The sequence below is a fragment of the Eubalaena glacialis genome, chromosome 14 (genome assembly GCF_028564815.1).
Source record: "Eubalaena glacialis isolate mEubGla1 chromosome 14, mEubGla1.1.hap2.+ XY, whole genome shotgun sequence".
Taxonomy (NCBI): domain Eukaryota; kingdom Metazoa; phylum Chordata; class Mammalia; order Artiodactyla; family Balaenidae; genus Eubalaena; species Eubalaena glacialis.
Window position 1 is genome coordinate 42,790,001 of NC_083729.1, and position 16,443 is coordinate 42,806,443.

Here is a 16,443-nt window from a genome sequence, read left to right on the forward strand (position 1 = left end):
GGGAAACTGTCATATGTCGCTGTGTCAAAATAGCCTTTAGGCCCCTGGGACTTTCTAGATATGCCCCTGCTCAAGTATGGCAGGAAGATTCATCTCAGAAGAAGAAAAAAGCTAATTTGTAAGCGACTCTGAGGAGCCCTGTATCATGTTGTTAGGGTTTTCAAGTACCACACACACAGCTGTAGCGAGAAACAAAGCCAGTTACTCTCTTATCCACTGCGCTGTTACCTGACGCAGATTCCTGGTGACTTTCACATCATGCCAGGCATTATCATTAAACTTTCCATTCACGGGCTCCACTAGTGCTTCAAAGGCCCCTGATCCCAAATTAATGACCAGAGAGACAGCTCCATTTTTCAGGGCGAGATTGACATAATCAGCTGATTTCCCAGTGTGAAGCATCAGTCCATTCCTCTGAAGGGTTTTAAAGGACAGAGTTATTTCATCGCTGCTGCTTTGAATGGGGTTTTGAGACAAGTCGTAGCAGAAGTATTCAGATCCCTTGAAAGTGGCAATGTATTCTTCTTTTCCTAGAGGAAAACAGATACATACATGCGTAAGTAAAGAAACATACTATGTAAATTAGCAAATCTTCACAGAAACAATAACTAATCAGTCCCCAAATTAACTCTTTGTCTAGTTAACATTCATGACAAGAGCCCTGTCAAAGAGAGTTAAATAGTACTGTAGGTGGCAGTATATTTTTAATAAACCTCAGCTATTGGGCCATCAACTGCAATAGCTAAAGCTGACATTCGTGAAAATTCAATGCATTTTTAAGTATCACTGCAAGAGCTCTGATCAGAGAAAGTAGCTCTGTGATATCTTGAGGGCACGAGTCAGGTACCATAAATACATATTGGATGGTTCTACTCTGCTGGCAACAATGGATTCCAATGTGTTTACAACATTCTCTCCATCCAACTGAGGTGTTATTTTAATTTTCAGTGAGGCATTTATATTCAAAGATCTTCTCAGTGAAGAGCCAAATATTTCCACCACTGAGAAACCATAACAAATTATCTGATGAGGGGAAAGCAAAGAAAAAATAATAGAATTTGGTCTGGAAGTAAAGAGATCTCCTATAGAGCAAGTGCATTTTTTCTCCCTGGGTGGAGGCGGCAGTGATAGAAAGCTTAATGGCATTAGCTGGATCGTTGGTTCATTCCCTGATCTCACCAAGCAGATGGTAGGGCTGGCTTTTATGAGACTGGTAAGAAATCCAGGACATCCTCAGGGGAACAGCATGTAAATCAAGTCTCAACATCTTCTATATATCTCAGTCTTTACTACATTTAGGAGTAACAACGTAGATCCCACAAAATGTTAGATCAAACACAAATGTGGCTATTTGGAAAGGGCAGTCTTTTCCCACTAATTAAGCGAGTTTAACCAAAAAAAGAGTAGAAGCCAAAAGCTCCCTCAACTTTCTAGGCAATGATGGCGTTGTACCAAGAAAAATGAGACACTATGGTTTGGACTCAGCTTCTGATAAACTACAAACATAGAATTCTAAGTGATACTAGAGAATCTTAACCTGTTTCCCTGGTAATACAGCATCTCTACTATGCCCACTGGAGGGTTCACATACTAACAGGGGTCTCACTCTTATCCTGGCAATAGGATTTTACCTCAGGACTATTGTCATTCAATAATCTAATAACTCATGTCTTTGCATCAGAGCTCAAATCAAGGTCTCAGCTCATCAAGGCCCAATGACCTGACACTCTGGATACAGAAAGTACCATAAGCAACTACAGGTAAGCAAGGCATGGCACTGAGTAAGATAGTAAGCACCTAAGAACTTTCACAAGAGAGTGAACCCTTGAGGGAGAGTCACTGTCTACTAGTAAACTATTAGTGAAGACTGGTGGTCAGGTTAAACTCATCACATTCTGAGGCAGAGTCACCAAGCACAGCCCAATCCATACTAGAGGGTCCCTTCCATTCAAACACTCAAAATATTGGCTGAAATCCCCCCAAGTGTTAAGCCCACTGCTAGTCTTTAGGGATAATAGAGTGACCAAGACTGACCTAATCCCTGTCTCTGAAAGTCTACAGTTTAGGTGTTTGTTTCCCTGGTCAGTTCAATATGGCAAGTGCCTTGATATTGGGAGCCAGCACAACTAAATATTTCTGATACACTAGAAAAAAAAAGCAGGCTAAACTATGAGTTTAGATCCTAGCTGGCCAATTGTTAACTGCACTGGGGGCAATTATGCATCTTTTAAAATCTCAGTTTCTAAAAATGGTTAGTGATACCAGTCCTTCAGGATATAATGAGATAATGCTGTACAGGCATCTGGCAAAGTCGGTGGGCACTAGAAATGGTAGATGTCTTCCTCCTTGCCTGCCTAATGTAATAAATGTGATAAATGATCTAAAACAAATAGCATATGTCATACTTCATTGTGAAATCTAGAATACTCTCTTTAAGATCAGAAACAAAACAAAGATGCCCACTATCAACATACTGTGCTTAAAGTCCTAGCTAATGTAGGACGACAAGAAAAGCACATGAGCATTATCAAGAGTATAAGTAAAAAAAAAAAAAAAGTAAAAAAAAAAAAAAAAGAGTATAAGTGAAAAAAACCACATCATATTAGCAAATATAATTGTATACACTGAAAGACCAAAATTATCTTTAAAAAAAAAACTGTTGGGTTTAAGATATTTCAGAAAGATCATAGGGTTATACGTACCAGGGAAAATCAATATTTTAAACATACAAACAGACCTATAGATTCAATGAAATTCCAGTAAAAATCTCAATGATTTTTTTTAAAATGAATACGAAAAGCTGATTCTACAAGTTCTATGAGAAAAACAAAGAGCCCAAAATAGCCAAGATACACCAGAGAAAGAAGATTAAGGAACTTTCCTGTGTAAAGATGAACAATTATTAGAAAATTATGATAATAAAGATAATGCATTAGGATAGACAAAAGGGGGAGAATAAAGATAATAATCAAACTAAAAATAATCTTAAGCATATATGAAAATGATTTATATCAAGTCAGGCATTGCAAATAAGTGAGCAAAGTATAGATTAGTCAATAAACGGTGCTGGGACAACTGGTGATCTACATGAATAAAGTGAAATTGGATCTTTACATCATTTTGTTTACAAAAATGAATTCTCCATGGACTAAGGATATAAATTAGTAAGGTAAGTCTGTAAAATTTTTGTAAGACAAGAAATTACAATACTGAAGTATGGAAGGATTTATTAAATAGGCACAAAAATCACTAATAAAATATTGATAAATTCAACTGCATTAAAATTAAGAACACCTGTTCATCAATAATACTATAAAGAGAGTAAGAATCTAAATTAGGTTGGAAGAAAATATTTTCATACCATATTAATCTACAAAGGACTACAATACAGGATTTGCAAAGCATTCTGATAACTCGATTTGAAAAAAAAGATGAACAATGGGAAAATGGGCAAAATAAATGTATAGTAATTTCATAGAAAAACAGGTATATGCTGTATGAATAAATAAAAAGATGCTCAATTCTATGAGTCTTCAGGGAAAGGCAAAAATCAAATTATATTCAGAAACTATTTCATAGCCATGAAATTGACAAAAAATGATATGAAAAGATAGAAAAACTCCAGGCTTTGTAAAAGCTATGGAAAAATAGTAATTCTTATCCAATGCTAATGAGAGTGCTGATGAGCTGAAAATCGACCAACGGCAATAAGCACTATTTGGCCTTATGCTAGCCCATGGGAACGTCACATATTATAAAGGTGTCAGTCTTTAGAAAATTGTTACCATAGTCAATTTAAATACCACTCCCAATTCCCTTCAATTCATTTCTCTCTTCTCACAGTTCTGATTATTTGATGATAGGGAGTCAAGTGAATTCTGGTTCATATCCGTATACATACATCAGATATACTGAGATTCACTTATCTGAAGATATTTGCAAACTTTTCATCCCCAAGGAATACTCAGAACAGGTCTCTGAGCCAAAGGGAGTTTTAGAGACCCTCTTCTAGCCCAAGCTTTTAATTTACATTGTTAAGAAAATGATGCCCATGGAGTTTAAATGACTGTCAAATTCAGAAAGTGCACCAACCACAGAAGCAGGATTAGAATTCAGCCTCTGACTACCCTTAAATACTAAATAACAGAGTTTGGGGGCTTGAAGAGGTTTGATCTAGTTAAAAGGCTGTAGCATTTTATCTAAGTGACTTCACATCATTCCAAATATGATTTATTCAAAATAAATCTTGACAAAGGATTTATTTGCCAGATAATGTGGCAGAGCCAAAGGAAAAAAATAGTAAATAGAGTTTGCAGTTCACTAGATGGAAAGCTGTGAAGTTATATGAGAATTGATGACATTTCACACCATCATATTCCTATTACTTAAAAATGAAAATGTATCACTCCTTTTATATTGTTTAATATCAAATTTAGATGATTTAAATTTGCATGAAATGCAACCACATAGTTTTGGAAAAAATCACGCTGTACAATATATCATTACCTCAAAAGGCCATAAATGAGACATGAACCTAAGCAGGGAAAATCTTTTTGCTATATTCTTTTTCAAGAAAGAATATGTGTACTATGTGAGAATGCATAAGTCATTCTATTTTCTTCAAGAGGACTATAATTCCTCCAATTCTTTGTTACCATACAGTCTTTGTCATTGTTTTGTGCTATGTCATATGCAAATACCAAGCAGCATAGTGAAGAGTTATTTATGCTTTCCTGTTGAACACCTAAAGAATGGGTCTATGTCCATTTTAAAATGTAAGTCCCAAATATCTTGTGAATTTCTAGTATGTTCTAAAACAATAAACATCAAAAAGAAATTAGATTCACAGCAACATATATATCAACAAATTCTTATATCCAGGATACATAAAGAACTTATACAAATCAATCAGGAAAAAAAAAAAACAAAACTAGACAAACCAACAGGAACAGACACTTTTATCCATGATAAAAGGATATCCATATGGAAAGATGTTCAACTTTATTAGTATTCAGAGAAATGCAAACTAAACCACAATAAAATATCAATACATTCCCCTACAATGAATAAAATGAAAAAGACAAAATGCACAAAGTGTTAGTGAGGATGTGGAGCAACTAGAACTCTCATGTATTGCTGGTGAGAACTGCTTTTTGAAATTAGCTTTTAAAGCTAAACACCTGCCTACCTTATGACCCAGTAACCCCCACTTGTAAGGATACATCCAACAAAATGGACAAAAAGATCATCAGAATAACATACTAGAATGTTTACAGCAGCACTCTGCACAATAACCTCAAACTGAACAGCACTGAAATGCCAATCAATAGTAGAATGGATAAATAAATTGGGGTATAGTTACACAGTGAAATATTGGACAACAATGAGAATATATAGTCTACAGCTACGTGCAAAAATATGGATAAATCTCAGAATAATAACATTGAGTAAAAAAAATTCCACACATAAAAGAGAACATACTTATGATTCCATTTATATAAAAATTTTTTAAACAAGCAAAACTAATCTCTACTGTTGTAAGTCAAGGTAATGGCTACCTTTGGTAGATATGAAGCAGGGACTAGTTAGGAGGACTTTTTGGGTGCTAGCAATGTTCTGTTCTTGATCTGGGTGTTGGTTATGGGTGTGATCAGAGTGTAAAAAATCATATAGCTGTATACTTATGATACGTGCACTTCCTAGTATTTATACTGTATTTCAAAAAATAATTTAAATACTAGTTTAAATAATCTGTATGATTGAGAACAAAACAAGTTCACCTGATAAAGTCTTTTCTTCCTGATTAATAGGGTGATATGAGCAAGACATTACTCCCATTAATGTTACTTTTATTAGTAAAAATGAAAATAATAGCAACAGTAATAATACCAGTTATGTAGCATTCAAAAACTTTTCAATGCATATTAATATCCCTTAATACCATTTGCTCTCCAGAGCAACCTCATAGGATTTAGAAAAAGTATATAAGCTGCAATGGATATAATTATAATTGTTTGAAGGACCATATCCAAATGTGCTGATTAATGGATCATTGTCAAGATAAAGGGAGTCTCTATTATTCATCATAGAAATGCTATGATAGAATTAGAGAAACAATTAAAAAATAAACTGCTCAAAAGCTTGGAGCATTTTTCTAATATTCTATATTAATTTGCTTTCTGTTGCAATACAATTGGAGGAAGAGATCTAATAGAGTGCCATTGGAATTAGTCCTATTCAATTTTCAGCCCTCTAATAATTTAGATGAAAGTACACAGTTCTTGCTCATCTAATTTTCTGAAGGAAATTTCAATGAAAAAATCCAAATTGTACAAATTCTTGTTATGCTGACTGGATAAGCTGATTCTGACAAAGTTAAATTTAATGGGAATAAACCTGAGTTCTATTCTCAGGTCTAAAACTACTCAACTGAACAAGTAAGAGTATATAGGAAACAAGATTTCCCAGACACATCAGATAAAACAAACAAAGCCAAATCTTTAGAGGATTTAGAACATGAATCAACAGTGTGATAGAGACACTCAAAAAAGCCCAGGTAAGCACGGGTTACATTCATGAAAGTTCTTAGAAGAGGGATGGGATGGTCTTGTGCTTTAGTGCCAGGCAGCTCATGCCCGTTATCACACTCCTATTTAGACAAGCTGGAGTATGTTTGGATATATGCTAAGATGAAAAAAGGCTTCTAGATTATATAAGGTAATGTTAAAAACCCTCTAAAGAAAAAATTTACGGGATACATGACAGTATCTTGAAACATCAGGAAGGATGTCCCCTAGAAGAGTAATTCCATTTTGTATGGAAACAGGGGTGTAAATAGAATCAAAGCATGAAAGGTATGGGAAAATATATTCTCAATATAATGAAGACTTTCTAAGAGAGGTATTCATAGGTGGAACATTCAATTTGATAGAACACAAGTTACTCATCACAGAAAGAACTTAAACATAACTGAAACACTTAATTGCATACGGCAGAAGGTATTCAATCTTTGGATGGAAGAATGAACAAATAGATCCTTTTCAACAGCAAGAATTACTGATTTCTACTTTAGAGAGAGGAATATTACACAAAGAAAGGTTAAATGGCTCCCCAAGTTCACGCAGAAATTGATTCTCAGGATAATGCCCCTTCCCATTGCCTATGCTTGGGGTAAAGTCTCATTAATTTGACCCTATGTTTCCACAATTTTCAGGTTCACTGAACTTCTTTACTAAGTGAAGGATCTGCAAGGGAATGGCCCTAGTTCCTAAGGACAATGATGTCTATGGGCAGAGAGAAGTCCCACTATTCTCACTTACATGAAGAATGTCAGGCCATTTTCCTAAGCCAAGAACCTGACCTACATTATTGTTCTTGATTATCTTGCATTTCATATACACAATCCCAAATCACACAGGTTTATAAGGTTTTACTATACCTTAAAATATATTCTAAGATCGTGTTCAACACAAACCAGAAACTGAAATCAACATGTGAAAAAAAACAAGTGAACAAAAACCGACGTTTGAGTAAGAGACTTGTTTCACTTGTTTTACTGCTCTAGAAGTCAAATACACAAGAATATTGTGCCGAAAATGTCCTTGACTAAACAAAAGTACACACTAGAAGTTTACATTATTAAATTAAATAACATGCCTGGCTTTCTCTGACTATAAAGGTAAAGCAAGTTTAGAAAAACAGGAAAAGAAAGTCTGCCTATTGAAAATCACATCAGGTTAAATTCTCAGTCCCTCAGTGTAACAGAAAACAGCATAGTTTTATTTGCCAAAACCCTTTGTAATTTAGAAATTAAAACAATCAATTGATCACTATAAGGAAAAACAGCATTATTTTAAAGGGAGAGTAGTTCACTCTTTCCTTGGATTTTCTACCTGATGCAATGCTGTAAATCATTCCAAAATTCCCAAATGTGATTCAACCTACAGAAATTCTGAGGCTAACTTCTATTGTTTGCAGCAAGAAATCAAGCTTCATAAAATATTCATTCTTCAAGATTTTATTTCACTTTAGATACACCTCAAGGCAACCAATCCAGAAATAAGTTGCCAAGAATCCATCAGATAACCCCAAAAATAGGCACACTCTTAATGACGATATATGTGAGGTCATTAAATATGAAAGGTAAAGAAGACTTAGATATTATTTGGCACAATGCTCTAATTTATTAGATGAAGAGAGTGAGGCCTCAACAGATAAAACTGTGGTCACATAACAAATTGGAGTAGAATCAAAATATGTATAACTCTTGCCCTCTTTATTCCAACCTCATGTTCTTCCTTATTTCCTATATATTGCCATGAAATGAGCCTCTAATTCATTACCAAAAACTAAATGCAGCTTAAACTTGAACATATTAAAAAAAAAAAAATAGGACACAGCCCAACACTCTATGACAATTTTCCAATCCTATTGTGCAACTGATTTGCATTTGTTTAAATAACTGCAGGTGCTGGGAACCAAACAGGCTACTCCATGCCTAACTGGGCTGATGACCATTCAGTTCTGCACAGATGATATGACACACAGGGAGAGTCATAAGCAAACATTCACCAGGTGTGCAATATCGCAATTTCTGGGCCTGCCTCCAGCTCAACTCCCACAGTTGAATCTATGACAACTAGACTCTAGCATCTTTTAACCTGGAGGATACCAGTGACACAATCAAAGTAAAAACATAGCTTGGTGAATTTAGGCTTTGCAAAGAATCTCTATATGAACTTATGATTCCTTTGGGGTCAATTAATGATTACCTAATAAATAAATTATATATATGTATATATAGCAAATATACTATTATATATATAATTATAGGAAGACTGATATTTATAGCAGATTTATAGATATCTTGTATCTATAAATACAAAACTTGTATTTATAAACAATCCTCATTTATACCAAGATCAGTATGAACTAAGAACACTTGGATTTTAGAGTACCACGCTTTGCACTTGGGGAAGAGAAGGGATGCTGGAAACCCATGGCATGTCTTTGATCTTAAGGCAAAGAATACTGAATCCAAAAGTCACACAGGTAAAGCACCTAGTAGTCCTCAAACTGGAATTGAGAGGGAGATTAATAATTCATTCAGGCATCATCTTGGTCAAACTTTTCTATTTTATTCCATGTACATATAAGTCCATGCCACTCTCTCACTTCGTTCCAGCTTTCCATTCCCCCTCCCTGTGTCCTCAAGTCCATTCTCTACGTCTGCATCTTTTATTCCATGTACAATGGGAAGCCATTGGAGTATTGAGGCTGGAGAGTGACAAGTTCTGATTTACATTTTTAAAAGTTAAGTCTGGCTTCTGTGTGGAGTTTGGATTCTGGATATGCATGAAAGTGCTAGCAATGAGACTAACAGTTATAAAGTTATAGACCATAGGAATGAGGGCTATAGAGTCATATACATCTGGGTTTCAACCCCATTCTCACATTGTGAGTACTTAAATAAATAATCAATCGTCTTAAAAAATCTCTGTTTTCTCATCAGCAAATGGAGGCAATAACACTAGGAGCTATATGACAGGTTGGTTGTGAGGATTAAGTAATAAAATGTATGTGCAATAAGTTTATTAGAGTCAAAATCCATGGGATATATTCATGGCATATAAACATGAAAGAGTATTTGTTTACATATTCATTATATTTCTTCAGTCACTGATTGTAAACATGCATGCACTGTCACTTCCTTTCCCCATCTCTTCACAACATCTTGGGCAGAATTATTAAATTTTGGGGCTTTTGGTTATTAAAAACTCAGGCTAATTTATAACTCTCACCTAAGATTTGATGTAAATTTCAGCCTTCAATTCGTAGTCTGAGTTGAGGAAGAAGGGGAGGATGTGGTATGACCACAGACATCTTCTTACCACCTGCCTTAAAACCTGGCCCTTCCATTTTATTGGGATGGAGTCAATGACAGGAAGAGAACAGGACAGTGGCCATGCTTATAGTCTCTTTCTGTTGGTTGTACCTGCTTCTTTGGTTCACCCTCATTGACCTCTGATGCCTTCCAAATGGTAGATTCCTAAGTGCTCTGTAGGGCCTCCCCACTGCATTTTCCAAACATAATTTAAGGGGTGGGGTGGTGGAGATAGAGAGATTCATCTGGCTCAACCTGCTTCATCCTCTGGTTCCAACACACTGCATCTGGCTACTGTGATTCCCTGGCCCAGCAGCCCAGCAAGTGGCCTTCTTGTGAGTGATACTGGCCAGATGGCTCAAGCCCCAGACTAAAGTGGAGTGTCGGCATGACCCATAGAATCTTAGGCATCCTGGCTATACCAGATGTTGAGAGTATAGGTTATACTCCTTTGTCTCTGTCCACTATACCAGTCCCCTTCTCTCCTCAGAAAGGCACGAGGCAGGTCAGCAAGTTTGATGCAGACACTGTCATGTGTAAGGAATGCAGAATGCAGACATTCCTCTTTTGCAGGCATACACAGGCACTGCACACGCTTCTATAGTAGTCTGTTCTCCCGATTACCTTGGGTAAAGGAAGCACACTTCTCCTTGGACAATACATTTTCATGGGGTCTATGACCTACTGACTCTTCTGCCCCACTCACCCATCTCCAGTGCTTAGGTAGAGAAGGAAGGTGGGAGGTAGGGAGGAATCAGGAGGGGTCAAAAGATCAGTTTTGCTATCTTCTAGTAAGTGCTGAGGAAGATAAATGGCCCGTTTTTAGAGATTTTCTTTATAGTGGAGGTTACTTAAATTCTGTTTCAGGGGCTTTTAGTTAACAATTCTATGAGAAAAATTTATCCTCAGCATGCTGCTGTGAACATAAAGAAATACCTGGCATATGGTGGGCAATCAACTGTTGGTTATTATTATTGTTATTATTAAACTAACTACCATATTTTAAAGGACTGTCCAGCAGTTTTAAAGAATCAGCTTTTTACCTAATCATTAAATAACCAGAATATCATTATGCCCAGCACCCTAGTTCTAGGAAATTTTTGGTTAATTCAGGTTCATGGAGTAAGAAAGAGATGGAGGTATTACAAATAGCATAAAGGAAAGAAAAATATGTCTCTTTATTGATGGTTTACCCTTTTAAAGAGGTTTATACCTTGATGACTTGCAAAATGATTTCATGAGGTTTTTGTGTTTTTATTTTTCATTCTCTAAGGGAAAAAAGCATCGCGCTAAGGATCAGAAGAGTTGAGCGCTGGGTTCCACTCAGCCACTTTTCAGCTCTCTGCCCTTGGCCACTCCACTTAGCCTCACTGGGCCTTATTTTTTTCACTGGCAAAGTGACATAGCTGGACTAAGTGATCTCCAGTGTTTCTTTCAATTCTAAAATTTTATGGCCCTATAACATTCTTGATTCATTGAGCCACTGTTTCATTGATTCATTCAATAAACATTTACTGAGGCTCAACTCTGCCAAACTCTATTGCTTTCCTGCTGTCAAAATCACACAACATGCTAGATAGAGTTAAAGTGTCTTTAAAGGTTTCTGATGGCTGCTGCTTTTACAAGGAACTTTCCATAGCAACCTCTGTCTCTCTGAGCTTCTAGAGCTACTTTTCCTCTTATACTGTAAGGACTTAAAATTTAAGAAAAACAAAGCAACATGGAAGGTGTTCTGTTTACACTCTATCAGAAATAAACTTTCTATTCAGATCACTTTTCTTCCTTAGTCCGGAAAAGAACACCTTCAACAGACTTTTTGGTCCAATATGTGCTGGGGTGTTAAAAGAATGTGATGAATTTTTTCCCCCCAAATTTAAGGTACTTTTCCATATAAATGAAATTCTTAGAATAATAAAACATTTGAAGAGAAAGCTGATATTACTTACTATATGTTTATATGAATTAATCTGGGAGCATGCATATTTCTCTAATGAATGTATGAAAGGATAAATCAATAATGACTAGTGTTTTCCTATGGATAGAACCCTTAGTTTGGAATTAGGAACCCTGAGTTCAGTTCCCCCACTTAATGATTGGTGCTACATGACCATGGGCAAGTAAATGTAGCTGAGTCTGAGCTTACTTCAGTACAATGGCTATTGTCATGCTGTCATGCCACACCTTCAGATTTTTTAAAAATAAGGATCAATAATATAATGATTATGGAATTATTATCATTATTATTAATTACATACCGATTCTTCCATAACCTCCCCACATCTCATCTGTCATAGCTGTATTGAAAGCATCATAAATCAACTTTGTCTAGCTCAGCATTTTTCAAAATAGGTTTCTCATCTGCTTTGAATACTATTTTCTCAAGCCTCCCAAGGATGGTACAAAACTAACACCTTTCTAGATACACAGGAGAGAAGTTAGTTATTCTGTACAATAGATTCCTTAGGATTTTATTCCCTTCCCAACACCAGCAGAGCTCCAGCCTAATGCAAACACACAGAATTTATCAGAAAGAGTTTGGAAGTAGTTTACAGAATAGAAGGAATGACCGAACCATCAAGTCTTGGAAAGGATGGAACATGGGGAAGATCTAAGCTCCTCAAAGTTTTGGTCTCCTATAGGGTTGTATCGCTCGTATAACTCAACAACAGCGAACCCCAGACTCAAAGTAATTTCATTCAAGTTCTGAATTCCCCAAAGGGGATGAAATTTGATTAGCTCAGCTTGTGTTGGTCAGAAATATTTACTCCCAGTTCAGACTTTTATGATTGGAGTAGGGGAAACAGGCAGGATTATAAAACAGGAGCACATGGGGGAATCACATAAGAGGACAGCCTACTCATTGATTAACACTTGACATTGTCAACAAGTCGGTATTGGGATCTAATATTAAAAGAGAACACTTTCCAGCATGTAGAAATTATGACAATTTCCTTTTTAGAACACTAAATATAAACTTATGTCTCAAGCCCCAATTTTTTAAAAAAAATGGACATTGGCTGATTTGTGGTTAACTTTCTTTTAACTGTGAAACTTTATCAGAAATCTCAGTGAATCACATAAATGTAAATTTTAGAACTGGAAAAAGGAGACCTTTAAAGGTTATGAGATTTTCTCTGGCGTCTATAGCCAGGCACAGGTGAAGCTGAGATGAGAAGCTGAGTCTCAAGACCAGTTGATCCCAAACAGGGCTGGTCATCAGAATCACCTGGGAAAGAAACCTTTAAAAAATATTGTACAACACAGGGAATATAGCCAATATTCTATAATAACTATAAATGCAGTATAACCTTTAAAAATTGTGTACCACTATGTTGTACGCCTGAAACATATAATATTGTACATCAACTCCACCTCAATAAAAAAAGAAGAGAAAAAAGCATATTTCTAGCACCCATTCCCTTAAGTCCTACTTTCATAAGACTGGAGTAGTGCTCCTGATACTTTATTATTTTTTACTTCCTAGTTATTTCCAGTAACCAGTTAAGCTTGAAATTCAATGTTTCTTGTAAAATACTGGGCCTTCCCTTACCTTACTCTCTAAGAAAAGAACCCACTTCCCAACAAACAGCACAAAATGTACAATAAAATAGATGAAATATAAACAAAGCAATCAAAAAGCAGAGCACATTCTCACTTTCTAGTTTGGAAGTAATTTGGTGAGAGAACATTCTGGCCAGACTGAATAATACCACCTCTTGATCAGTAACTATAATTCACAATACACCTGTCCACTTCTCACACTGATAATTCTCTGATCTCAAGGATAAGACACATTTCCACATTCACAAGCTGTAAATGCTTTTTTTCCTTTTCTACCTGTTGTGAGTAAACCAAACACCCTATTGAAACAAGTCTTTTCTTTCTAAAGATCATTGGCCTTGACACTATATGGCAAGAACGCGTGATATATTTTATATCCCATACTTGAAATAAGTTTCCTCCCCCTCCATTCCCCACACTACATGCCTTTCTCATGAACAATTCATAAAACCATAAAAGTTAAAGCGATCTTCTAATTCAAGGTCTTTTGAAAATTTCTTCCCAGTTACCCAGGATTCACATACTGTACACAGACTTTGTACTTGCAATGCACTCTTCTATTTTTTATAGAAATAGAAATTGTTCTAAATTGACTTCATAAAAGTAACGGTTCACCACTCAAATTTGAAAAACACTGATTTAATTCAGTCTTTTCATTTTACAGATAAGAAAACTAAGGCCCGGAGAATTTAAGAGACTTGGCAAAAACCACTTAGCTTGTGAATACCTCAGACTAGAATTTGGATCTCTGACTGAATCCTATGCTCTTTCTACTACAGTCTGCTGCATTTCTAATGCTATTTTAGATAGGTTTGAATGGACACCTTCACAGTTTCAGACGGAAGAAAATATTCATTTTGAAGAATATAGGATAGTCTAGCTTTTTCACCAAGACATTCAATCCTAATTTAATCTCTTTCCAGGTAACTAGTTTTCATAACTCCTAGACAAAATATGCAAAATTATAGCTTTATAGCTTTCATATCGCCAATTAATATTACTATTATTTTTCTCAGCTATTATCTCAAAGTGAGGTAATCATCTTGACTACCTTACCATATTTGCACTAATTATGTTAAGCTTCTCAACATCAAAATTTTAATTTTGCAGTTTATTTTGATTTATAGTGTTATAATGAAAGTCTTTAACTTAAATGTTCAAATATTCCTACTTAAAAACAGACAATGCGAAAAAGGAGTGTCGGTGAGCTTAAAGATGGCGGAAGAGTAAGACGCGGAGATCACCTTCCTCCCCACAAATACATCAGAAATACACCTACATGTGGAACTGCTCCTACAGAACACCTACTGGACGCTGGCAGAAGACCTCAGACTTCCCAAAAGGCAAGAAACTCCCCATGTACCTGGGTAGGGCAAAAGACAAAAGGAAAAACAGAGACAAAAGAATAGGTACTGGACCTGCACCTCTGGGAGGGAGCTGTGAAGGAGGAAAGGTTTCCACACACTAGGAAGCCCCTTCGCGGGCGGAGACTGCAGGTGGCGGAGGGGGGAAGCTTCGGAGCCACGGAGGAGAGCGTAGCCACAGGGGTGCGGAGGGCAAAGCGGAGAGATTCCTGCACAGAGGATCGGTGCCGACCTGCACTCACCAGCCCGAGAGGCTTGTCTGCTCACCCGCCGGGGTGGGCGGGGGCTGGGAGCTGAGGCTCGGGCTTCGGTCGGATCCCAGGGAGAGGACTGGGGTTGGAGGCAAGAACACAGCCTGAAGGGGGCTGGTGTGCCACAGTTAGCCGGGAGGGAGTCCGGGAAAAAGTCCGGAGCTGCCGAAGAGGCAAGAGTCTTTTTCTTGCCTCTTTGTTTCCTGGTGCGCGAGGAGAGGGGATTAAGAGCGCTGTTTAAAGGAGCTCCAGAGACGGGCGCGAGCCGCGGCTATCAGCGTGGACCCCAGAGATGGGCATGAGACACTAAGGCTGCTGCTGCCGCCACCAAGAAGCCTGTGTGCGAGCACAGGTCACTCTCCACACCGCCCCTCCGGGAGCCTGTGCAGCCCGCCACAGCCAGGGTCCCGTGATCCGGGGACAACTTCCCCCGGAGAACGCGCGGCGCGCCTCAGGCTGCTGCAACGTCACGCCGGCCTCTGCCGCCGCAGGCTCGCCCCGCATCCGTACCCCTCCCTCCCCCCGGCCTGAGTGAGCCAGAGCACCCGAAGCAGCTGCTCCTTCAACCCCGTCCTGTCTGAGCAAAGAACAGACGCCCTCAGGCGACCTACACGCAGAGGCGGGGCCAAATCCAAAGCAGAACCACGGGAGATGTGGGAACAAAGAAGAGAAAGGGAAATCTCTCTCCAGCCTCAGGAGCAGCGAATTAAATCTCCACCATCAACTTGATGTACCCTGCATCTGTGGAATACCTGAATAGACAATGAATCATCCCAAATTGAGGAGGTGGACTTTGAGAGCAACGATATATATATATTTTTCCCCTTTTTCTCTTTTTGTGAGTGTGTATGTGTATGCTTCTCTGTGTGATTTTGCCTGTATAGCTTTGCTTTTACCATTTGTCCTAGGGTTCTATACGTCCATTTTTTTTTTGTTTTTTTTTTTACTTTAAAATATTTTTTTCTTAATAATTTTTTTATTTTTTATTTTAATAACTTTATCTTATTTTATTTTACTTTATTTTATTTTATCCTCTTTCTATCTTTCTTTCTATTTTTTATCCCTTTTATTCTGAGCCGTGTGGATGAAAGGCTCTTGGTGCTCCAGCCAGGAGTCAGTGCTGTGTCTCTGAGGTGGGAGAGCCAACTTCAGGACACTGGTCCACAAGAGACCTCCCAGCTCCACGTAATACCAAACAGCAAAAATCTCCCAGAGATCTCCATCTCAATGCCAAGACCCAGCTTCACTCAACGACCAGCAAGCTACAGTGCTGGACACCCTATGCCAAACAACTAGCAAGACAGGAACACAACCCCATCCATTAGCAGAGAGGCTGCCTAAAATCATAATAAGGCCACAGACACCCCAAAACACACCACCAGAC

At 37.5% G+C, this 16,443-nt stretch overlaps 1 protein-coding gene across 17 annotated transcripts in view; it reads right to left on the reverse strand.

Annotated features, from left to right (window-relative positions):
• NRXN1 (neurexin 1) overlaps positions 1 to 16,443 on the reverse strand; it is a 1,118,934-nt gene that overhangs the window by 690,356 nt on the left and 412,135 nt on the right. For all 17 annotated transcript variants that reach the window (XM_061168489.1, XM_061168487.1, XM_061168486.1 and 14 more), the window contains one exon: positions 229 to 530. In XM_061168489.1, coding sequence (XP_061024472.1) covers positions 229 to 530 — 302 coding nt within the window. The remainder of the gene's footprint in view (positions 1 to 228; positions 531 to 16,443) is intronic.